Source organism: Centrocercus urophasianus, unplaced genomic scaffold (genome assembly GCF_019232065.1).
Source record: "Centrocercus urophasianus isolate 14NV4802_14NV808 unplaced genomic scaffold, USGS_Curo_1.0 seq_11, whole genome shotgun sequence".
NCBI lineage: Eukaryota > Metazoa > Chordata > Aves > Galliformes > Phasianidae > Centrocercus > Centrocercus urophasianus.
Genome location: NW_024884253.1, coordinates 18,732,703 through 18,758,448, shown reverse-complemented (window position 1 = coordinate 18,758,448; position 25,746 = coordinate 18,732,703). Strand labels below are relative to the sequence as shown.

The window sequence follows — 25,746 nt, the reverse complement described above, 5'->3', positions numbered from 1 at the left end:
GGTGTAGCGGGGAAGCCGGGGGGGGGAAGGGAGAGGAAAAGGGGAAGGGCTGGGAGAGGGAGACTTGAGGGAGGGGAGGGGACAGCGGAGGGAGGGAGGGAGGCCAGCTGAGGGAGTCGATAAAGGCGGGAGGAGTGGGGAAAGCACGCCGGGCGGCGATGGGGCGGAGAGAGTGAGCGAGTGGGAGACGAGGAGCGAAAGCGGCCCGTGCCGTGATCGTGGCCGTGTCCGTACTGAGCCCGGGGCCGTGCCTCGCCGCTGGGAGGGAGCGACGCGATGATGCCGGGGCGGCGGCTGTGAGCGGCGGCCGCGATGGGCTGCGGGGGCAGCCGGGCCGACGCCATCGAGCCTCGCTACTACGAGAGCTGGACGCGGGAGACCGAGTCCACCTGGCTGACCAACACCGACTCCGAGAGCCCGCCGGAGCCCGGCGGCGCCGACCCCGGTAGCAGAGAGCTGGGCGCGGGGAGAACCGGTGAGCGCGGCCGGGCGGGGGCTGCCCTGAGCCGGGCTTCTGAGTGCGGGGCGTGGGGCTGGATGTGTCCCAGCTGTGGGGCTGGATGTGTCCCAGCTGTGGGGCTGGATGTGTCCCCGCCGTGGGGCTGGCTGTACGCCCTGTGTGCCCCGTGTGCCCGGTTACACGGTGTGCATAGGGCTGTGTGTACCCTAGGTTCGCGGTGTATGTAGGGCTGGCTGTGTGCTTTACCCGCTGTCTCTTCCCTGCTCCCACCAAGGCATGAGGGCAGCGAAGTGTGGGCTTGAGGACGCTGCGGGTTTGCGGCGCTGCACACCGGAGCATCCTCTCTGGGGGTGCAGCAGGGACCGGACAGCCGTGCTCGGCTGTGTGCGGGAAGAGATTCTCCGTATCTGAGTAGGGCAGAGGGAAGGGAAGAGAACTCTGCCTTTTTGCTGTGAAATATTTGTTTTTTTTTTTTTTGTAAAACAGCTCATTTAGGAAATAGGTTTAAAATGACGCAGAGGTGGTGATGCACCAGCCTTCTTCCAGGTGCCGTAAGATCAGAGTGATAACCAAAATACAAAATTGATCAAGTGGTGTCCTGCGAATGTGCTGGCTGGCAAACCTGAGTTTCTGGGTTCTTGGAACGTTCTCAGTTGTACACCTGTGGCATTACAGCAGGGACGGAGGTGGAAAAGGGAATGAGGAGCTCTGGTCTGATGGGGGGTTCCTGATTTAAGAATCTTTCAGTGTGCAGCGGTGTCTGGAAATCTCAATCTAGATGCAGAAATCTGTTGTGTTGTACAAACACAACATGACAAGGATTGCTGCCCAGGTTGATTGTAATTTGTGTACAGAGTAGTAAATGCCTGTAGGCAGCTTCAGGGTGGGAGAGGGTAACTTTACAGACTTTTGTACTGAGCTGCAAGGCACCAGGAAGAGGTCATGTGCATGGCCAAAAGCTCCCGTGGGTGGGCAGCACAGGCAGATGGAGAGGGCAGAGGACCAAACAAAATGTGGAGGTGGGATGGGAAGGGTATGTGTGCTCCTGGAGACCAGAGGGAGACGTCACAGAAATCCCATGAGAAACTGAGAATTTGTAGGTGGGTTGGAATAGGAAATGCTGTATGGAAAATAAAAGTTAGATAAGGATTTTGAGGAGGTTTGAGGTGATACTGACTGGGAAACTTGGATGGAGGCAATGGTGCTAATCATGAAATTAATCGGTGAGGGCTAGATGTAGCAAGAGGTATCCCATGCTTCTTGTTATTTTAGCCATGTTTAATTTGTGTTGGTGGGTGAAGGTTATAAAGAGAAGGCAGATACAGCCTGAGATTTGATATTGAATAGGAGGTGAGAAAGGGGTAGGTCAATAATCATTCTACGCAGAAACAATTGAACTTACAGATGAGAATACTGGAGATAGAGGAGGACAAGAGACAACTCCGAAATGCAATAGTAAATGATTTGGAGATGAGAAATGCTCTACACAAAATCTCTTCTGCAAAAGAGAGTAAAGAATAAGGAAAGAACATACTGATAGGAACAAAGGAAGGATGGCTTCAGAAAGGAGAGTCACCCTGATCACAGCCGGCCTGCCTGCAGCCAGCACAGGAAGCCTGAGGATGCATGGTGACCCCAAAGGGTATCTGAAAAGTCCAGGAGTGCTTCAAAAGGGCTGCTGCAGGGCAGTGTGTGAGTAGGAAAGGAAAGGAGTGAGGAGAGTTGCTCCAGAAACTGCACACTGAGTGGATTTACAGATGAGAGGGAAAGGAAGCAGCAACTGGAGGGGCAAAAGAGGCCAAGTATGGTTTTGAGGCTTCAGGAGGAAAACATGGCATCATTGTGAGAGCTGGGAACTGCAGAACGAGGAGAGGCACAAGAGAGTAAGGGAGGAGAGAAGAGGACAACAGGGCATTGAGGAGAGGGATGCACTGCTGGCACAGCTGGACACAGGAAACCTCTGTAACTGGATGAGGGGCAAAATACTCAGTGGTGAAAGAAACATGGTATGCAGAATCAATGAGCGTAGTAATGAGGGCTGGGCTAAGAACTGCCATGTATTAATGTCAGTAATCTCATCCCACCCCAAAATGTCATTATATTCTTCTCCTCAAGAAACATATTTAGCATGCCTACTTTCATTGGAACTACATGTATTTATGCAGCCAGATGTCTGAATCTCTACTAAAGCATTAAGAGAGATTAAGTTTCATTACGTTAAAAAGGAAGTCATACTTCAGTTCTTTTTTAATCTTCCCTTCACTTTTCCTTTGTTCCTACTTCAGTTGATCCTATCTTAAGATGTTTACTCACTTCCCTACTTGGTTTTTTTTTTTTTATATCTTCACATTTTTCTTTTTTTTTTTTTTGGTTTGGTTTGGATTTTTTTGACAAAACATATGGGATGATAGCAATTGTTATAACATAGCTAAAGTAAGACAGAACTTTTCTTGGGTTCAGGACCATCACTAGCAGCCACAAAGACGTGAAGCAGCTTGCTGCAGCACGGTGCTGAGCCCCTGACAGGGATGAGCAGGGTGAGCTGGTAAGGGTGAGTTGCAGCATAAAAGTAATAAACAACTTCATCAAGCACAGCAGGGGGTGAAATTGAAAGACACCTTTTAAACCATCAAATTTTGTACTGTTCATAGGGTGAATGGCTTCCAGGAAGGAGAGAAAAAATGGAAACTCAAATGGGGCTGCAAAGGAGCGGCTTCTTCTACAGACACCCGTCGATGTGCCAGCTGACAACTCTTCATGAGATTTGACTGCTGTGTAGGGTATAGCTGGGGAAATAACAGGCTGCATTTCTGCCTTGGCACCCATTCCTTGGGCCCTGCAGCCCTCTACACAAACTGCCTTCTCTCACTTGGGCAGTCTGGGCAGCCAGGTAGAGGTGTCAGCACATGGAATGACTGCACAAGGAAGGGAGAACATGCAGGATCAGACTGGTCCCAAGGGCAGACAGCACAGGTCACAAGCAAACCACAGTGAAAGGTTAAACTAAAAAAAAAAAAAAAAAAGCACAAAAGCTGTGAGGTGTTTGAGCACACGTTTGTGTTTTCTGCTGTGTTACACTGGGAGAAGTCAGGTCAGAAGCCATAGGCTGGGAAGTTAAGACGCATTCTACCAACTTGCTACCAGTAGTGAAGAAGTGTTTTATAAAATAATGAAGTAGCAACAATAACAAACAAATTGCATATTCTTTCTCAAGCAGGCCTTACGCTGTCCCACCCTATTACCGTTTCCAGTGATTAGGATTCTGCATTCAATTATTTTTTCCCCATTATTGCTGGAAGTGCCTCAGATTGGATAAAGCAGCGTGTTGCCTCGTGGCAGAAAGAGCTCACAGCCGTGGATGAGCTCAAGTGCTGCCGTCTCCTTGGGATAGGCTCTGTCCTTGCTGTGTTCCTGTAGCGACAGCGCTGTGAGCCCCAGCCTCAGCTGGAGATTGTTGCTGGAACACAAATACAAGTAATTAATTTTTTAATGACGTAGCAACTAATGAAAACGAATGTCATGTATGAGAACTGAGAAGCTGTGTATCGACTGTCTCTGAACTCATTTGTTCAGTGCCTCAACTAATAAAGCACTCATGTATTTTTTATCACCGCCTTGCTCACGGCACCAGCCAAGGCTTTAAAAGCAAAGACAATTGTTTTTTATTGTCTTTGTGCTATTTCTATAGGAAAGTCTGTTCTTCAGAAGCACTTAAAGAAAAACATTCTCCACAGTTTATCCTTTCATGAAGACATTTACAAAGCAGCAATGAGATGGGAGAGGAATGGAGTCCTTTATTTAAAAAAAAAAAAAGAATACCGTAAAAAAAAATCAAAGAACCATAGAATCACAAGGTTGGAAAGGACCTACAAGATCATCTAGTCCAACCGTCCTCCTATCACCATTACTACCCACTAATCTACTAAACCATATCTTGTAGCAAAACCACATCTCATGGCAGAGAAATGCCATTAGTATCCTGTGATCTGGCTGCTGACCGACTCTAACACAGCCGTGCAGTTACGGATAACTCCAGTTCTTTTCTGTCAGGTGAAAGGTGCAGCTGGGAGCTCAGTGCCTGCTGCAGGGAGCTTGGCAGCGCGGGTCCATCTTTGCAGTTATCCCCTGGCCGGGGCACAGCGCACAGGACGCCATGCTCTACTGGCAACCTCTCCTAAAGAAGTTTTTGAAAATTGCATTTCCTTTGTAGTAGGAGAGACTGACTGCAGTTGTAGGGAAATTCTGGGGCTGGTTGAATGCCTGTCACCATGACAACACAGCCCGGATCAGTTTGACCACAGCTGCAATCATCGCCTGCTTCATCCACCAGGTAAACATGAAGTTAAATCTTAATGTAAATGAATAAGCGGCTGGTGGGTTATAGAGGAAGGACTTGCTTTGTGCAGCAGGTTGTTTCTTGTAATGCAGACTGCAGAGAAGTATTTCATAAAAGCAATCCTATTTGGCTTTAGAGCCAGAGAGCGATCACCTTTGCTAGTGGTAGCAGTGTGTTGGGGTATATCACTATCCCTTCGTGCTCCTATGCCTGTTATTGCTGCTTGCTTATGAGCTGGCTGGTTCAGAGTCTGATATGCCTAAGAACAATTACAGCAGCTGTTCTGGCATGTAGTATTTTAAGGAGATAATCTTATTGCAGCTCAGAATTGCACAGAATGAACAGAGATTCTTCCCAGACTGCAGACACGTTCCGGTAACTCCATGTTCTGCCTTATTCCCGATCTCAGATACAGTCATATGGTATTAGTTAATGTAACCCATTTACTTGTAATTTCTGGATATGGTCTCTTTCAAGTTCAGTTGTAACTGGACACTGGATGGAGGACAGTTAAAGAAACCCTTCAAAGTCACAAACACACACACACAAAAAACAACACAGAGAAGGGAGAATATAGCACATGGGGTATTTCTCAGAGAAGTAAAGTTTTTGCTTCTAATGTTTATCATCAAGCTTTCATAAGCAGGCTTCTTATGTGTCTGCTCGACTTTGTACGCCAGCGCCTTGGAAGAAATGGGCCTGGGAGTGTTGATCAGTGCTCAGCTAAACGTGAGTCAGCAGTGTGCCCAGGTGGACAAGAAGGCCAATGGCATCCTGGCTTGTATCAGAAACAGTGCAGCCAGCAGGGGCAGGGAGCTGATCATCCCCCTGTACTCAGAACTGCTGAGGCCACACTTGGAGCACTGTGTTCACTTTTGGGCCCCTCACTAAAAGAAAGCCACTGAGGGGTTGGAGGGGGCCTCGAGCACAAGTCTTATGGGGTGCAGATGAGGGAACCAGAATTGTTCAGCCTGGAGAAGAGGAGGCACAGGGGGGAATCTTATCATCCTCTACAAATGCCTGAAGGGAGGCTGTGAGTGAGGTGGGGGTCTGCCTCTTCAGCGTAACTAGCGATAAGAGTAGGAGGAATGGCCTCAAGCTGAGACAGGAGAGGTTCAGGTTGGATGATAGGAAAAATCTCTGAAAGAGTGGTCATGTGCTGGAATGGGCTGCCAGGTGAGGTGGTGGAGTCACCAACCCTGGAGGTCTTCAGGAAATGTTTAGGAAATGTACTAAGGAATATGGTTTAATGAGGAGATATTGGTGGTATGTGGACAATTGGACTGGATGATCTTGGTGTCTTTTCCAACCTTGGTGATTCTGTGATTCTATGATTCCTGCGCGTTAACATTTGCATGGAGGGACAGTAATCTTCTCAAACATGGAAACCTCCCCTGTGGAGTGGGTTTGGGCAGGTGTGAGAAGTGGGTTGGGAGAACTGAAGACTGGTTCTTTACAGAGCAGTGAAGCCCACCCAGAATCTTGCAGCTGCCAGTGCCATTTGTGCCGTGCTCTGGAAGCAGCAAACCTCATTGGCAGGGCTGGGGGCACAAGCCCAGTGCCAAAGAGTCCTGAGAAATGGCTGTTTCAGAAAAACTGATCATTCACAAACACTTCAGTGACTTTAGATAAACTTCTTACAGCACGTCCACTTGAAGTGACAGAAAAGGGAATGGCATCAGTGCACTGCCCAGCTGCACTGCTGCCTCAGGAATGGGAAAACAACAGCAGCCTTTGCCAGTAAAAAAAACATCTTTGCATCAGTCAGTGACTCAGGAAATCATAAAGAGCTTTAGATAGCAATTCAGGAAAATAATAGAATTAAAAGGCTAACTTGTGTAGTAAGCGATAGTGATCAATGCACTGAACTGAAAGTGCTCAATGCTGCCACTCTCCGTTCCATACATACATTTGAGTTCTGCCCGGCATCAAAGTCAGCACTAGCTTGAAACAATATGTTTTTTAAGAGCAAACACTGAGATACAGATTGCAAGCAGCAAAATATCTCACTGTACTGTCAAAGAACTTAGGGACATTTTCCTTCTCTGTCCCTGGGTCCCCAGACCCCTCCCCACCTCTCTCCTGAAATGGGGCATCTCCTTAAGTTTGAGCATGGAGAAAAATCTTGTTTCTGAAACCACATGTACTTAAACTTTTTGCTGGTTTATGGGAGAATTGCTACAGAATAAATGTTTGGGGACTGTGTAAGGAAAATAGTTTGGGTGGGACTGCTGCTCCTGTTGTGCACTACTGCCATTCTGTGTAATTATCTGGTGTGTGGGTGCTCTTATTTGTTGTGTTCTGTTTGTTCAGTATAAAGATGTCAGTGATATTTAGTGCATCCCTGGTGGGGAAAAATAAGCAAACTCCATCTCTTCTCAGAGTATTTTTGAATGAATTCTTCATTAATAAATATCAACTGCCATATAAAAAGGAGAGTGTAGCAAGATAAATTTCATTAGAATTATCAGATATAATTGATAGACAAGAAAAAGTCTTCCATTATGAGGCTTCAGCCTGCTTTTTTTGCTAGCTGCATTAAGCATTATTGGTTGGAAATGGTCCAGGAAATGACTGGAGGTGGATCATTCAACATGAACCCCAACCGGCTGTGATTTTTAAATATACTGTGATGGCTTTTTCTTGTCCTCTGGTTAATACTCCCTCAAACAACGGCCAAGTATTGCTAAATCCCTTCTGCAGCCTCAAGCAGACCTGCCAGGACAGTTTACCCCAGCATAGTCATTTACCCGTGGGTAAAATAAGTTCACTAAAAATGGTGTGCATGGACATTTGGATTTCATGGGAAGGAGAAAGTCTGCTCAGCATCAGTCAAGAGGATTTGCAGCAGAGGTGATTTGGAACCTTCTCTCTGGATGACTTTTCTAGAGAAAAAGTCCTTCTTGCAGCCTTGAAATCTTTGACAAGAAGGATGTTCTTAGTGCTTGCCCACAGGACTTCATTAGCTGCAGAAGAGCTGCCGGAGGGGTGGTGAGAGAGGAGCAGTGTCTGAGCAGCACACCCAGGGCTGGTTCTTCCCCTACAGGTGCTTTCATCAATGAGACCTGCTGCCTGCAGGACTCTCAGAGGGAAACTGTTCTGCAAAGTCCTTTTTGTTGGAAAATCTCTCCTTTTTCTCTCCTCCTTTATAGCCCAGTTCAGGACATGTAAATTTTTTTTTTACTTTTCTGTTCCAAGGGGATGAACTTGCATTTTCTGGCCAGCACAAATGGTGTATTTCTCAGTGTAGGATTATATAGTTCAAAACTAACACTGAAAACTGGAATAAGATTGAAGAGATGGCTCCTGCCAGCCTCAAAGCAGCAGGAGAATGTATTTCATGCTGGAAACTTGTAACAGAGTTCAATTTACTTCATTGTCCATGGACTAAGTTTCCTAAATTTCTACACTGAGTACACAGCACAGTAATCCAGCACTTAAGTGACGGAAATCTGGATACCTCTGGTCAAGTCTAGAAACGTATTTCTTAATAGAACCAGAACATATCATTCACGCCACTTTTTTTCTCAGGTACTTTTTCAAATTAAAATGAAATCAACTGATGGCAATTAAAAATGCTGAGATTTAAAGCTCAGCTTTGTTTTAAACTGAAATACAGTAATAGGTAAGATTTAACAGTTCTATGATCAAAGCCAGGATTTGATTATACAGCTTTTTGTTTGGCTCCCATAAAGTGGCACTCTTTTCTAGATTATGTGGGCAATATTTCAGAAGATGCATAATGTGGTTATGTACCATGTACCCCTGCATGAAAAATACGGCTTCTTCTTTAATTGTGCTGTGACAAAGTATGTGGTCCTCTTGCAATTGTATTATCTGATGAGCACATGCATAATCTGTTCCCCAGATTGCCACAGTGTTTTCTCTGTTCTGTTTAGGAGAAATACAGGTTAAAAGTAAAACAACAGGTAAATGGTGAACAACGTCTTACTGGTAGCATTAATGGCTTAGGCTGCAAGGCAGGATTTTCCATTGTAAGGTTTTCTTGAATGCATTGAAAGCCTACAGATAGTTTTTGAGTTGCTGCTGGCTTGACTGAGCCTTAAATTTTAAGCATCTGATGAGAAAAGTTCTGTTCAGCCTCTCATTCTTCCTGGAAGATGATGGGTTCAGGCTGGTCTATTAAGGCGAAACTGAAGAGCAAAATAATCAACCAACCCCTCAATTGGTTGACTGATGCTTTTACCAGTTTTCTGGCAATGCATATTGTTTTGTTTCTGTACATTTCAGGGGCATATTATCCTCTCTCTGTTTCCTCTCACGTTGCGGTTGTTCTTCTTGTAAACTGCCAGCATTTCCCAGGAAGGCCATCAGGAGGGTTACCAGCTAACACTTGCTGTGCTGGAAGTATGAATTTCTGCCACTCACGTCTGAGTGATTCTGAGTCACTGACAGGAGAAAAGGTGAACAAACTTTCATGGAGTTGTTCAGCAGACTGCTAACAGCCGATGGATGACACTCAGTTTCAACACAACCACTGCCCTTATTTTAGGACGAACACAAAATGTGAGTGACTGGTTTTTCACACACATACAGATAGATTGAGCCAAAGGATTTTATGACCACAATCTTACTGTGAGATAATTAAGTCATCGATATCCAGGTTATCCAGGCTGGAAATATCATCTAGCCATTGGTCTTTTTGGAATTAATTCCCATATGGGATGTTCAGGCTGTATATACAACTTGTATGTTGTTGACATTTTGCCAAAGCTATCGTAAATTATACCTGTAGCTCGTCATTAAAATACATCTCATGTCTTACCTGAAACCTCCTGCTTTGATTTCCTGCTGCTGAACCTCAGAGAGCAATACTGAAGTGTCAATTCAGCTCAAATGTCATGTGCTTGTAGTTGCTTTTCATGAAGACTTCTATTTAATCTGTCTAAATAATTTGTTGCTCCTGGGTATGATTAATTGAAATGATACAATCTACTCATCTTAAGCTTCTACATATGATTAGTTAGGCAATGAGAATGGTAATAATACTAGCTATTTCTGTTCTGGCAACTGTTCTAAAGCACAGTGAGTGATGTTTCATTACCGTAGCCCTAAGGACCATGTGAAGGACAAGGACAGGCCATGAGAACATCTGCAGCTCGAAGCCACTGTTCAGCCTCCCTTAAAACAGGGTGGGTGCACTTGTGATAAGGATGGCTTAAGGAGAGGGTCAGCATACTGCTTCTTGTTTTCCATCCAATGTGGTGCTTTCTTATAGTGGGAACTTTTTCTTCTTTGGCTTCTTACAAGGAAAAGTTCAGACAAGAACTGAACCAAAAATAAGCACTTGTGGTAAACAGACTGACCAGAGTTAGTTTTTACAGCCATGAAGTAAGGCATTATGCATGGAGTGCATCATTTTTAAGGTGAGTTTTCACAGACAGTACTGAAACATTGCACATATCTCAGCACATGCAGAAGCAGATCTGTGTGCTATTTATCTATTCTTCTAAGGTGAAGTAGTACAAAAATTGCTTTGATGTTTTGCTATTTGTATGTTGATTTTTTTGCTTTGGAAGCACGAGTGATCTGTTTCTAACATGTGCAGCACGAGTATTTTTCTTAATATTTTCTATCTCGAGATTTTCCCGGGCTTAAAAAACACACAGCCATCAATGCCTTCATCTTCTCCCTATACACAAAGGCTCTTCCAAAATGTTACCACTTCTTGTTCCACACTGTGGTGAAAATTCAGTTCATCATTCCCATTCCAGGTATTAAAACCATTTCTTCATCCATTATATTCCATTGCCTTTCTGCCATTCAGTTCTTTCTTAACTCCCTGATTACTGCTACTACTCTTTTAACTTTACATTCCTTATCCTCCCTTCAGGATCAAGCCAATTTCCCATTACTATTTGGGGAAGACTAATGGAGTCCATTTTCCTTTCCATATCCCTTGGGTTGATTCTTGAAATGATCATCACACCTTCAAAACATTCAAATTTCCATGCAGTGTGACGATTCAACAAATCTAAAACCCAGATCTGCATTTTGCAGTAAGAGGCATGTTGTTAAAAATGGTTGCAGTGTGCTTTTTTTAATCTGGGATAAATACAAATTTTCAAATCTTTCAAAGTTTTCTTTTATCTACCAACGAGGGGCATCTTTCAAAATAGCATTACAAGAGAAGTTTTGAACTCTCTTGAGATCTACTCATCTCTAAGAACCTTTTTGTCTGATGCTCAGAAATGAAATGAAAGAGGAAAACAGCAAACCGAGATGGAGTGCTGGATCTCTCCATTTTATCAGGACCCCATTGTGCATACGTTTAAAAGTATTTAAAGTATTCACCACGAAGGTTCCTTCAGTACAGAATTAATGCCATTGTTTTATAGGAGAGCATAATTCCATAAGGCTATATGGGGCTGTATGGGTCCACTGTGTGTTGTCTGCTAAGTAGTGACCTCCTGAGGTTCACCACCCCAGAAGGTAATGGCCTTGGGTTGTGTACCACAAATAAGACACACAGGATACAGGCCAAGGTGGAAACCCTTGCATTTTGCTGCTTCTCAGTAATATTGACAACCCCATGGCAGGGAGGTTGAAACTAGATGGTCTTTGAGGTCCTTTTCAATGCAGGCCATTCTGTGATTCTATGAAGGCTCCTGAATGTGACAAAATCACAGCCAGAAGAGGGTCAAAGTCTGATTTGCCCTCTGCTGTCTATTAGGTGTTATCTGAGTCCTCTCGTCCTGCATCAACATAGATGTTCTCATATTGCTCGTACTTACTGCCTACTTCGTTAGCACTGAAGGTGAAGATATCAAACAGAAAATGTGTCTGCCTTTGCTCCTAGGACAAGCCAAGTTCCAGAAGCATCCTGAAGGCAGCAGGCTGTGGGGCACAGCCCCCTAGTGCTGGGGCAGGCTGTGAGCTGGGGGTAGTGTGGGGCCCATGGCTGGAAATGCAAACACTTCTGTTTTGTCTTGCTTCACCGTCTGCAATTTGCATCATGGTAGAGTTCAGATAAATCTCTCTGGATTCTCTGAATGCCCAGGCAGTAAATGTATTGCATTTTTATATTTGCTCATTCTCTAAACACAGATTGCTGTTTCTGACAGCGTGTTCCTGGCCCAACAGGCCCTCCTTCTGCAGATTTCCTGGATCCTTCATCCTCACACACAGATTCACTGTTATGTCTGAAAGTTTCTAAATTCTTCCTTGTTGGGGAAAAAAATCCACTGTGGTGTTTCTGGCCCTCTGGCCTCATCCCTCAGGCTTCTGTTTCAAAGGCAATGATTTCACAGCCTCCTCTCCACTTCAGTAGGATCTGTTCCATACTGCATTTATGTTATAGGAGAACATACAGTCATGCAGATGCATATTTTTTTCCAAGCATGAGTAGATTCAAATCAGGAGAGCAGACATAGAAGACAGGTATTTCAGTGTTCTGTATACTTATTTTCCATCTGTGTGTCATTAAAAGCAAGGAACTCAGTGATGATACCAAATACCTATTTTCTCTGGAAGCAGCTGCATGTTGTGGTAGCAGTGTTCAGTCTTCTTTACTGCGCGCTTTCTGAGTCTTTACAGTGCAGTGTGCCTGGCTATCACATGATGCAGGCATTTTGCAAACCGGTATCTTATGCATTATTCAGGAGATAACAGCCGTGATAAGCAAACAAAAAGAAAGGCGCTGCTGAACCAGAAAGTGCAACCTTACTGGTTTGGCTGAGTCAGTTGCATTGACTGACTTGTGACAATGTGACCATTGAACAATCCCATGCTTTTTGTTCACGACTGTGCCACAGGACAGCAGAGGGTGCAAAGTGCTGGGTTAGACCTGCAGCGCACTGCGGTCAGATTTGTGTCCAGCTGTTGCCACCACCTGATCCTCTGACTCCAGGGAGGAGAACAACGTGAGAAACATATGGGAAATCATTTATTCTCAAAGTTCTGAGCCTTACGGCTAAGATTAACTTAGCTCTGTTCTACAAGGCTTCAAACCCCTTCCAAATTTCTTGGCAACATTAGCAGTGTCCTGTCCCTCTCTAATCCATGACTTCAAAGTCTGAAATACTAAGGAGCTTGATGATAGTAGCAATGGTTATTGCTACTTGGTAGCAATATTGGTTATTTGCTATATGGTAGCAAAGCGAGATTTAGAGCTGGGGTAGAACTAAGGTAACAGAATGAAGCTTACAGACTCTCCCTTCTAAAAACTAATTCTGACCTTTGCTTGCACATGTTGATTTTTTCATTACTTACAGTGAAGAATGTAGGCAGTTATCCCATGAAGACTGGAAACACTCTGCTTCCTACTATGACTCTGAATACTCTGAGCTTTGAAAAACTATTAAGTATGAGCAGCAGTGGTTCTTGGAGGGCTAATTTTATTTATTTGGTATAAAGAATGTGTATATTGCTTATATAAGCAATATAAGCATTATAAGCAATTGCTTATATGAGCCTGCCTGAAAAGACCATTGAATTTTTGCATTGATAGTGAGAGAAGTATGGCGTTCTCTCTCCTTTGTCCTGCTCTACGAGTTTATATTACCTTCAATAGGCCTTCTGTTCTTCATGTAGGATATATATTTCAGACAAATTTTCCTACATCACCGGTCTTTGTGCTTCTATTGAGACACCTTTCATTTCAGGTATCTCTTTGTTCACTCCATATTCATACAGCTCTTGAAATTGCTCTTAAATACCCTTCTTTTAAGTTGTAGAACACTTGGAAGATGCACAGATATCATTGAGACCAATTTCAATTTTTATGTGACACATTAAATAACTGAAGTTGATTTTTGACTCCATCCAAATTTTTCTAAACTGTCATATTTGTGAAAGTTCAAACAGTATTTTATGCCAATATTCTAATTGGAAAATAAAACAAAAAAGCAGAAACGTGCAATTTTTTATTCCAAAATTATTCAAATTCTGAATTCATAGATAACAAAAAAAGAGATTATTTGAAGATAATTTGGTCTAAACCACCAGACTTGTGTAAGCAGTCTGTCATGTCCCTTCTCCACACCAGCCAACTTTAGGAGTTTTGGGATGCTTTCTCCTGTTACATACCAAGTGTTTTTGGTGAATCCATGCTGACTGGATGAAGTAAATATGCGTCTCCTGATTCTGGGATAGTTTGGAACAACATGAACACACCTCTGAAGGACTAAGGTAGCCCAGCAAGGCAGCTCTGTGAGAAGAAGGTGTAGCTGGGCAAGTGGGCTCAGCTGTGTGTGACCATCCCAGCTCCAGCTGTTCTCTGCTTTCTGCATTACCATCTAAGCTGTGCCAAGGCTACCACCTGCGTCACTGGATGATGAAGCCTGGGGATTGAGTTCAGTTAAAAATAAGCTCTTTTTTTTTCCCTTGATGCTACTGAAAGAGGTGTTTGTCGAACTACAGTCTAAAAGATTTCATCAGAATTGCTAAGAAATACAAGCATTTATTTGCCTGTGCAGCCTAGAAGGCCAGTTGAAACTGTCCTATTGCTGGAGGAAAACAACTCCTTCTAAGTGCAGTTCTCACTGCAAAGTGAGATTAGGATTTCTGGGGCTGCTTGGTGTGTGCTCTCCCTGCAGCCATCAAGGGGACCAAACACTGTTTGTCATTCCTGAGGAGAAGATGGAGATTTGATAACCACTCAGAAACCCTGATTTTGGGAGCAGAGACAGAAGAATATTCTAGACTTGCCAGTTCATGTGAAGTTAAAAAAAGTGGAGTTGTCAGAGCATTGTGATGGGATCTACTATTTTCCTTGGGCTCAGGAGGCCCACAGAGTTCTGGCAGGGGTTGTCCTGACAGACTGTAGGAGAGAAGTAACACTACTGAGCCCATTCAGTTATATTTCTACTAAAGCTCTACAGTGAAAGTCTGTGAAGGATATTTACTGAACCCGTACTGTGGGGCTGATATCAGTAACCAGACAGTTAACTTGCTTTAAACGACACTGAGGCAGGGCTGAGTATTACCAGCCTGTTAGGTTGCAAATTCCAGACTGTGCAGGAGAAGAAAGTCAGCCCTTCCCTTTCTGTGTACTGTGACTAACCCCAAATAGCAATGCAAAATAGTTTCTATTTAAAAAGCAACAATCTGCTCCTATCTTTTCTGTAACATCATCTCTGGTTTGCAGTCTGGAGTTTCTTAACTTCAGAACAACAATCATCTTTCAGAATAAAATAAGAAAGCTTGCTGCACAAGTGAGATCATCTAGTATTCCTGACCATGAGGTCACCTTCATAAATATACAGTGAGTGGCAGTGGAAGACTCAGATGCTGATACCTCATTCACTTCTGATGTCTTAACATTGCAAAAGATGAGAATTGGATTGCAGACAAGCAGAGGACACAAAAGGAACCATGTACACCATCTGCAGGGTTGAGATCTTCCATCAGCCTCCAAAAATGTACTGATGTAAGAAAAGTTGTTCTATAGACACCAGAAGACATAAACTGTGCCTAATAACAAAGCTACTGTTCAGTGAACAGCTGTTTCACAAGACAACTTACTTAGAGGCCAGGTAGACAAAGAGACACATGGTGGGAAGTAATTCAGTAAGGTAATTCCATAGAATGAAAATCTCAAAACATCATATATGCTATATATTTTAAGCATCATATATGCTTAAAATGTCCAAGATTCAATTAATGAAATTAGTAGGGAATGCCCAGCGCATTTTGCCTGTTCACAGCTGTGCTTCAGCTTGTTCACAGAGCTCCACTGGAAGGTGACTAAACAAACTATGCCATGGTTTAGAGCTCATACTCAGGCTTAGCTACTGGCCTCTCCTTCTTAAAAACTGATTTTCTGTGTTGCATCAGTCTGTACTGCTTCATGACACTCTTCTCTCTCATTGTGCACTGTGGAGTGATAGGAAGAAGACGTAGGACCTAAAGTTCAAGTTGAGATGGACTTTCTGGAGATGCAGAAGACATGGCTTACTGGTCTCTGAGAAGTGACTGGCTTAAGGTCTCTGAGAAGTGACCTGTAGATATGTAAGAACAGCATTAGTTTTTATACCTAGCAGCAGAATACAGCTTCAAAATGCAAGGTTTTTTTTTAATTTCATAAATTAACTGTAACATTTTCAAGTTTCAAATCAGTATTTTTTTTCTATCAAAAAAGACAATTTAGCATTATTCTCAGTAACCACCACAAATTAAGCTGTCCTAGGAAAACTCTAACACCATCTTCTGACTGCTTAGGGAAGTGCAATGGCAAGACTGCATAGGGAAGTGATTTAGGCTTCATAAATCTTACGCAGCTTTACATATTTTCAAAACCACGACTTTGGATATTTGGGTGAAGCTTCACTGATTTCGGTCATTGCCTTTGAAAGCAATGTTGCTTTCTATTGATAAAGCAGCTTTTCTGACAGATCTCTGGGGAATAATTCAGGCTTTACTTTGCTTCACTTTCAATATTCTTAATACTGTGCTTGGATTCCCACCTGATTCATGGCAGAATGCACATGATTGTGATGCAATGCACACTTCAAGTAGCAACGAGTTGTCCTGGGTTTTCCTCACATGTATTTTTCCCTTAGAATCTGTTACTCCTTGCTTCTTCAGTTTTGATATCTGCACTGCCAGTTAGTAAATCTATATGTCAGTTTTTCTTGTTAACTTTATTCTGATAAGGCTCTTCATAAACAAGCTTTGTTGGAAATAAAATAAAGAGCTACAGTCATACATCTCACTTGCAATTTGCGTTTGGATTTCAGAACTGGTGTCGTAGCCAGACGCAGTGCTCTCACTCCCCATAAATGAGAACTGATTTTTGTTAATGCAATAAAATGAGAAAATTCTTTTAGGCTGGTCAGTATCATACTGTACAATGCCTGTCTTCTCCACTCAGCTAGAGCAGAATGTAAATTAGTCATTTATTTGATTACTGATATTCAAAAGAGTATGAAATGTATTTTCCCTGAGTTTTTTTCCTCCAATTATGGCTAAAAAAAAAGGAGGCCAGAAATAGAGTAATCTTCCCATCCATATTGGTTGCATCTGTTATGGTCACTTCTAAGCTCTACATTTACTGTGAGTGAAAGAGCTTTAAGGGGAGCTCTCTCTGATGCTTGCCTCCGGGTCCTGAGACAAACCCTCAGTCATGCAGACTGCTGTGTGTGGGAAGTCGCAATGTTTGAAGCAGATGGGGAGCTGCAACCAATGTACTACACTCATTAACTCATTTTCCATCTTTTCTGAGCCAATGTACCATGGTGAACTATAGGAGAAAGGGCAAGTAATCCAAAATGTAACTATAAAGCTACAGGAAGAGGTAGGATGCTCTCACCATAGTACCATGAAGTGCCTTCTCTGGCTTGTACTGTCACAAAAAGGGGTGAAATAGGAAGAAGCCACAGTTACCAATCACTGCTCAGAACTAATTGACAATTTTCCATATCCTCACTAGGTATTCTGGAGGATGGCAAATCAACTCAGACGGGAGGAACCTCAACGCCAGCCACCACAGGGATTCTGAGCACTGAGAAGAGGACCATCAGTGGGGCCCAGTGCGTGAACACCGCTGGAGCTGGGCCACCACGGCAGAGCAGCTTCCGAGCAGCAGAGGTGAGAGTGCAGCTGTGTGCCTGCTGCTGGGCTCTGGCCTCAGCTGAGTCAGCATCACTTTTGTGATAATCCTCCTGGTCGCAGTTAAAATGGGATGAGGTACAAAGACTGCACCACACCAGAGCGTGATTAGGCCCAGCATCTCTGGTGATGTCTCATGCCTGAATGGCCTCAGAATTGGTGATTAATTTAGCAGTTGTTATGGCAAAAAAAAAAAGAGAAAAAGCATATTGTTTTTCAGCTCAGTTCCTCTGCGTCATGTCTTGTGCAAATTGTTTGGACCAATAATCTGAAAGGGAATGTGCTTTTCCTTCATTACTGCTTTGCTGAAATTGTGTGTGCTGCATGGTTCATTCATGGCTGAATGCAAAGTCTGAAGAAGGCGATGGGAGTCCTTTCAGCAATGTCCCTAGGTTTTGGATCAGATCTTGCCTGTTTCTCTCTTCACTTATTGTAAGCTTTGTAGAAGGATCATCCGGTGTAATGACCATGCAAGAAAAAGCAAGGCTTTGAGGTCCAAGCAAATGGAAAACACAGTCTATGTTAAACTCTATCTTGGATTTTTTAACAAACACTGGATTGGTTCCTTTGTGCTTATCTTAAACCTTCACTGTTTTACCTGCTGCGCTTCTGTAGAGCAGAAGCATTTCCCAGTGACACGAATCCTGCTGCTTGCCACAGCTCCATAAATAGAGGTACATGTCATACATCAGCACGACATCTAGACCACAGGTTGCTGTGAAGAAAAAACATAAACGCCTGTCATAAACATTGGCCCACAGATAAAAATCAATTGGTCGGTCTGAAAGTGGCTGAACACAATTGACATCTTTATTAATCCATTTTGAAAGAGACTTGGCCTCACTTGAGAATTATGGTGTATATCTGACATATTGCTAGGGAAGACATTTTTTTCATTTTGCAAGCAACTGAAAAATTTAGACTTACTAGGAAATATGGGCAAACTTCCACAACATATTAACAGTGTGAATGTTCACTATAATTGGGCTTAGCAAAGTGTAGGTTCCTGACCTGGAACTTCATGGCTTTGAATGCACCCTCCCACCTTTTTCTAGTTAAGATACACTCAGTAAGGTATTTGTATTATTGAACCCTAGCATCAGTTAGTGCTTGTAGCACTTTTAGTAAGGTGTTAACATTATTCTACATATGTAAATATATGCATCTAAGAAAGGAAGATAATTTGCCTAAATTTCTTACAGCCAAAAAGGAAATGCAAATTCCTACAGTTTGCAAGGCATATTACATGCATCAGGCTCCAGCTCTGAATTGCCATTCTGAATCTCAATTTCTTGAGTATTTAGAGAAGCATAAGATAATAGGTTTCCAATTCAGATACCCAAAGTTTAGATGCCTGGTGGATAGAAGGTGACTATTTCCACCCCTTCAACTCAAAATGTGCCCATTTCATTCATCTGAGTAGTCACATTGACAGCACTTTTCCTATTATTCCTAAACGCTGTAGAAAGCAATGTGATGCTGCACATGCTGCTCACAGGAGATTTGGGTTGTCCCACTGGCTTGTGGGGTAAATTGCTTTTCCTCTGTCCCATTCTCTTAGGCGTCATGCTCTACAGCCTCCACTTCTTTATCTATACTGTTGTTCACACGACAAGTTCAATTTGTGGTGTTGAAAGGCAGGGAATATGATGTGGGCTGTGTCTGGGAAAACTTAGTATTCTCTCATGAGGGTAATGGCAGGACATGGTTCTCGGCACCCAGCTCTGAACGGAATCAACCAGCCTGGCATTCTGTGAAACCATACTGTAAAGATGGCTTGGAAGTAAAAGATTTCGCTGATGAAAGCAGTCCTAGTAACAGTGAAGGTCCATCAACCTCAAAAACAAAGGTGGAGTCCAGGTTATGTCACTGTCTGACAATAACCTACTTGATGTTTGTGATATATGTAGCATTTGGAGAATCATTGTGTGAGAGAGCACTGGGAGAGCAGACAGGAAAGGAGCAGGTGTCTTCAGCTTGCGTACATGAGAAGTAATATGTGCTGGTCTATGAGAGTCCCAGGTTTTGCTCTCAGACAGATGCATACTTTCCATTCATGTCAGTGGAAGTTTACCTCTAACATTATTATTATTTCCTCTAACATTATTACCAAGCAAATTACACTCCATTTACTTGGCATTATCTACATTTGCAAATTGTGTCATGGAACATTGGAAGAGCAATTGTCAAAAACACCTATCTCCATTCTCTGTTTATATCTGTCTGGTTATGAATGTCCTTTGCTACACTTATCTGATTTATTGCACGTTGTTTATGGAAACAAGCAGACAAACTAAGACATGAAGAAGGGTTAGTTTAAATTAGGACTGCACTTGCATGCCCCAGACAGATGGACTTTCCTGAATATTTGGAAATAAGCTGATAAAGTTCTGGAAGGTATATAGAGGTCTTACATGCAAGTACATATGTCTTAAATATATGCAGAAATAAGTGTTATTTTGAAACCATGTTTTGATTTATGAAATCTAAGAGACACTAGAGAAAATTCTGTTTTAGGCTAATTACACTTGTTTCCAAGTGACATTCAAAGGAAGCCCTAATTTTCACTTTTGAACTCAAAAAAGATTTGCTGCACTTTCAGAATACACGCATATGGAAATGCTAATGATAACCAAAAGGGTTGATCCAAAGCCTAGTGATATCCACAGCCGTTAAGGCAGCTAAAAGTTTACGTCTCTGTTGCATAAGAAAGTTGCTTCATGTCACTGCATTGTGAAGAGAACGCTGAGGTCTTTCATTAATTAGAGCCATCTCCATAAATTAGAAGGCAGTTGTCAATGGCTCTGTCCACTCACTGTATTACTACTGACTGTACTGTTTAAAACTTTCACAGAGTAAACGGGACACACAGAAAATGTCAACGAAAGAAGTCACCATTAATGTCTCAAAAAACAACAGACCCAGTGACAGAAGGATGACAAAGAATTGTGTCAATTAACAAAGGAACACCAGAGTGAGGATGGACCTAAGAATCTTTTGCTGCACTTTACATGTGGTCAGTCACTGACGATTTGAAGATCTCCAGATGTACTGTGTTGGAAAGAGCAGGCAGCTGCTGCTGAGTGCCTTCAGAATCATGTTTTGTAGGGAACAGCCACAGACACTGCAGGGCGTTCAGATGGCGTTTGTCGGCAGTGGTGGCACCGTGCAGACAAACGTTGACATTTGTGCCAGTTGTTCTTTGCTAAGTGCTATGTGGCTACTCGTGTTCTGTTCTGCGTTGCTGGAAGGATGAGACTGGAGGATAACAGGTATTGCTCATTCCGGTTTAAAACACCAAATGAAGAAAATGAACCAGCATTTTTAGACATGATGCATTGAGTGTGCACTTTCAAATCTACAGAATCTACAGTCGATTGGAATGTTTAAAGAGCTCGCTTTCACCCAGCTCAGACCCAGATATCTTGGAGACAGCAAGACAGGTGGCTTCCATGAAATACATTTTAAACTATATATATCACTTATATATAGTGAGTCACATAATGCCCTTTTTATATATTAATATTACTTCATTTTAATTTATTTTATATATGGACAGATTTAGGTCCTAAGAATGGTGAGTTTCATATTGACCTCTCTTGAAGTTCCTATTTGTATCGGGCAGATAAATTTCTGTCTGTTTTGGATTTTTAGACACATTTACTTATGTGGAGACGCAGATGGACTTCACAAGGCACTGGAAAATAGTGATCACCAACTTTACTTGAAAATGACCTTCTAAAACAACATTCCATCAATAACAGCTCAGAAATATTAGCCCTGTTTGATCAGTAGTAATAGATCTGGTGTGAATAATGTATTTAATTGCACAGTATGCATCCCAAACCACACGACTCCATGTTTATCATAAATATACAGCTAAAAGGAATATAAATTTTCAGTGCAGTGAAGAACAGGAATTAATTCAACCTATTTCTCAATATGGAAATACTACTATATATTCTCTGTAAGTTTGTTCTTTTATGAAGGTAGAGTAGGTAAATTTGTTTGACTCCTCCATCAAATATATATGGATATCCTTAGAGGGCCATTTGAAGCAGGTATTTACAAATTGTTCATAACAAATAGATGACAGTGGAAAGAAAATCCACGTACAAACTGCACTAAGTCCCATTTGCACTTGGAAAAACTATTATAAGTAGAATTGTGGAACCGAATCCAATCCACATTTGAACCACTTGCTGCTATGGTTTATGATTACTTAATTGTTTCTTGGAAAACAAGTCTATGCAATAGGTAATTGTTTATTGATTGTTCTGACACAAAGGCAAGGCAAAATCCAGAGCCAGTAAGAGATTTTTGCATACAATAGAAGACATATTTATAAGAAGTATTTCTTTTTAGTTGTCCTAAAAATGAAAAAAAACACCTGTGCTGAACCTTCCACAGTTCATTGTGCTATCTGGAAAGTGATCTTTTGCAAGGTTTTTATGTAAGAGAATGAAAAAGTACTGAAAACATTGTTATACAAGTAAACTAAGTGCAGTCTGCATGTATCTCCAGCCTGTGGCTCTCTGCCAATGTGCTTGCAACATTACAGGACAGGAAGGGACTTGACTCACTCTAACAATAAGCAATGGCTGAAGCAGCTCAGTGACATTCATGTAGGAACGGATAGCCATTGTTTGAGGCCATGTGCTAATCTGATTGAAAGCACACACTCAGGAGTCTGCAGGATTATTCTGTGCAGAGCAGACTGTGAACCAACCCAGATCTGTGCCAAACTTGTAAACCACTCTGATCCAAAGAATTTATGGGTGAAAGGGAGTACAGCATAAACCCATATGATATGGGAAAACTATGGAAAGGAATAAATGATGTGTAATGGGTAGAGTGGATTTTTAAAGAAGGCAAAAGGAAGTTGCGTTACATACAACACTGTTCCACAGAGAGGTGCCTAACAATATTGGGGCAAGCAGCTGCAATGACAGAGGAGTCCTGGCAGTGGGTTATTTTCTGGCTGAGAAATCATTCCAGTTGATGTGCTGGCCAAAAGCGTATCTCATGTTGGGTCACACTACAGAGGAAGGAAAGGCAGCAATGCTTCATAGCACATGGTATGAGGGAGAGCCCTGCCTGCATCTGAACAGTCAGCAGAGAGCCTTTTCTGAGTCTCATTCAGAGTGTGAGATGTGAAGGCGTTAGCAGGAGGTCATGGGACTGGTGCCTCATTATCCATTGTTACTTGCTTACGTTGGCTGTGTTCTCCATCTGTGTGTCAGCTGTAGAGCTGGGAAGGCCAATTGCTCTTCATTGCCCTTCTACCTGCTTATGGTTAGTTTCTTCAGCTACTTCAATGCTCCATAAGCATGTTTATATCCTGAAATCTAACTTCAGGATATTCAAAGACTGGCTCCAACCTTCGTGATACAAGCCATGTCTAGTTACAAATGACCTCATAAACTCTTTTCTTGTAACACATCAGTCTTCTGATTCATTCTGAATAGAAACTTCCTTATTATCTACTTTATCATCCTTTACTGGATGTGGCAGGGAATGTGACCACTGAGGATGATGACAAGGCTGAATTTCTCAATGCCATCTTTACATTTGTCTTTAAAAATCAGACCAGTTATCCTCTGGATACTCCTCCCCCTGACCTGAAAGTCTCAGATGGGGAGCAGAATAAATCCCCCACGATTAAGGAGGAAACAGTCAGAAACCTACTACTGTACCTGGACTGCCACAAGTCCATTGGGCCAGATGGGATCCACCCCAGAGTGCAGAGGGAGCTAGCAGAGTGATTGCCAAGCCACTTTCCACCATCTATCAGTGTTCCTGGTCAATGAGAGAGATGCCAGAGGATTGGAGGCTTGCTAATATGACTCCCATCTACAAGAAGTGTTGTTAAGAGATCTTGGGAAGTAGGAACTACAGGTCTGTCAACCTGTGAGCCTGACCTTGGTGCCAGGAAAGGTCATGAGGTCATCTTGAGGGAGATCACATGGCACAAGTGAGACAACAGGGAGGTCAGGCTCAGCCAGTATGGATTCCTGAAAGGCAGGTCCTGCTTGACCAACCTGATCTCCTTCTACAGTCTAGTGACCAGCCTGGTGGATGAAGGAAAGGTTCTTGATGTAGTCTACCTAGACTTCAGCAAAGCCTTTGACGCTGTCTCCCACAGTATTCTCTTGCAGAAGCTGGCAGCCAATAGCTTGGACAGGTATACTCCTTTGTATGGGAACTGCTGAGACACAGCCTGAACCTCTGATTGATCACCTGAGGCGAGCAATAAGTCAGCCATGGGAGCATAGGTGAAGGCAATTCACCTGTGCTGCCGGAAGGGGTGGAGCCTGGCTCCACCTCTCCTAGACCCATTTAAGAGCTGACTGCCAGCAGGGAAGGATCTCTTCTTGGGATTCCCTCCTATGGAGTTTCATAGCAAGCCCAGGATATGGGTAAGTATTCTATCTATTCTGTTTTGGTATAATAACTGCTTAGCCATAATCTTTGGTATAACTATAACATCTGTACATTCATTGATTATACACTCTTTGCTGGGTAAAGAACTGGCTGGAGGGTCAGGCCCAGAAAGTGATGGTGAATGGAGTTAAATCCAGCTAGTGAGGTGCCATTAGTGCTGTTCCCCAGCAGTCTGTATTGGGACCTGTTGTGTTTAGTATCTTTATTGATGACCTGGATGAGAGCATTGAGTGCACCCTCAGTAAGTCTGCAGATGACACCAAGTAGGCAGGAAGTGTTGATCTGCCTGATGGTAGGAAAGCCCTACAGAGGGATCTGGGTGGAATGGATAGCTTAGATGAGGCCAACAGGATGAAGTTCAACAAGATTGAGTGCTGGCTCCTATACTTTACTCACAACAGCCTCAGGTAATTCTACAGGCTTGGGGCAGAGTGGCTGGAAGAGCATGTAAAGAAATGGACCTGGGGGTGTTAGTCATCATGAGCCAGCAGCGTGCCCAGGTGGCCAAGAAGACCAATAGCACTGTGGCTTGTATAAGAAATAGTGTTCCAGAAGGAGCAAGGAAGTGATAATCCCTTTGTACTCAGCACTGATGAGGCCACATTTTGAGTACTGTGTTCAGTTTTGGGCCCCTCCCTACGAGAATGACATCAAAGTCCTGGACCTTTGATGTGCAACAAAGCTGGTGAGGGGTCTGGAGCACAAGTCTTATGGGGAGCAGCTGAGGGAACTGGGATTATTTAGTCTGGAGAAGAGGATGATAAGGGCAGATCTTAATTATCTCTACAACTGCCTGAAGGGAGGTTGTGGTGAGTTGGGGGTTGGCCTCTTCTCCTGTGTGACTAGTGATAGGACTAGAGGGAATGGCCTCAAGTTGAGGCAGGGGAAATTCAGTTTGGACATTAGGAAGAACTTCTCCAAAAGAGTGGTCATGTGCTGGGATGGGCCGCCCAGGGAGGTGGTGGGGTTACTGTCCCTGGAGATATTCAAGAAATGTTTCGCTGCTGTGCTGAGACTTTAGTGGGAAATATTGGTGGTAGGTAGAAGGTTGGGCTGTATGATCTTGGAGTTCTTTTCCAAACTTGGTGATTTTTGATTCTATTATTATGTCTAAGATAGCTTTTTAGCCCTTGATATTTAAGTTCCCAATGACCTTAATAGAAGTAAGAGTGCATCGAGGACACCAGAATCCTGCCTCTGTATGTAGATAGAGTTATATTTGTTTTTCTTACTTTGCTTCTTCTAAAAACAACCACCAGTAGCCATGACCAATTTGCTTATGAAATAATAGACCACTCTGTGTAATTGAGAGTGATAGAATCTAGCCTATTAGAACTCAAGACAATTTAAAGTCCTAAAAATAAATGACTGTGCTGGTTTTAGTGGAAGAAACAAGCTCAAAGAGGCTCCTGGGTGTCTTCACTTCCACTGACCTTCCTAGGACTGAAGAGTCTTATTTGCAGGATTTGTTCTTCACGTTGTATCTTTAAAATAAAAAAGGCCCAAATACAGGAAGTAAAACCTCCATGTTAGGAGGTATACACTATTAGATAAGAAGCTGCTGACATCTTTCTTCCTGTATGTCAGAATTTTTGAAATACAATTTTTCTACAGACGACATTATGCCATTTAATTTTTCCACGTTCCTTGTCTGCACAGGAGGATTTCTAAAGGATTTCTAGCTGACACAACCTTGGGTGAGATTTTTATAAGCTACTGTAGTCACGTTTTAAATAGAAATAACATTATTTCGATGGATTTTCGCAGTACCAATACAAAATATGTATACGATTTTCTTCTGATATGTACATACATGTAAAATACATTTTATTCCTATATGTGAGAAATTTAATCACTGAAAAGAAGGTTGGGTAAAGACAATTTACGGTTACCAACAGGCAGAACTTGTTGTAGTTTGGTCTTTTACTACTGCCTG

General features: G+C 42.8%; 1 protein-coding gene across 1 annotated transcript; it reads left to right on the top strand.

Annotated features, from left to right (window-relative positions):
• The first annotated feature begins 312 nt into the window (after positions 1-312).
• Positions 313-20,325, top strand: BAALC (BAALC binder of MAP3K1 and KLF4). The gene is made up of 3 exons (XM_042809065.1): positions 313-475; positions 17,188-17,345; positions 20,221-20,325. The coding sequence occupies exons 1-3, from the start codon at positions 313-315 to the stop codon at positions 20,323-20,325; spliced, it is 426 nt and encodes a 141-aa protein (XP_042664999.1).
• The last annotated feature ends 5,421 nt before the right edge of the window (positions 20,326-25,746 follow it).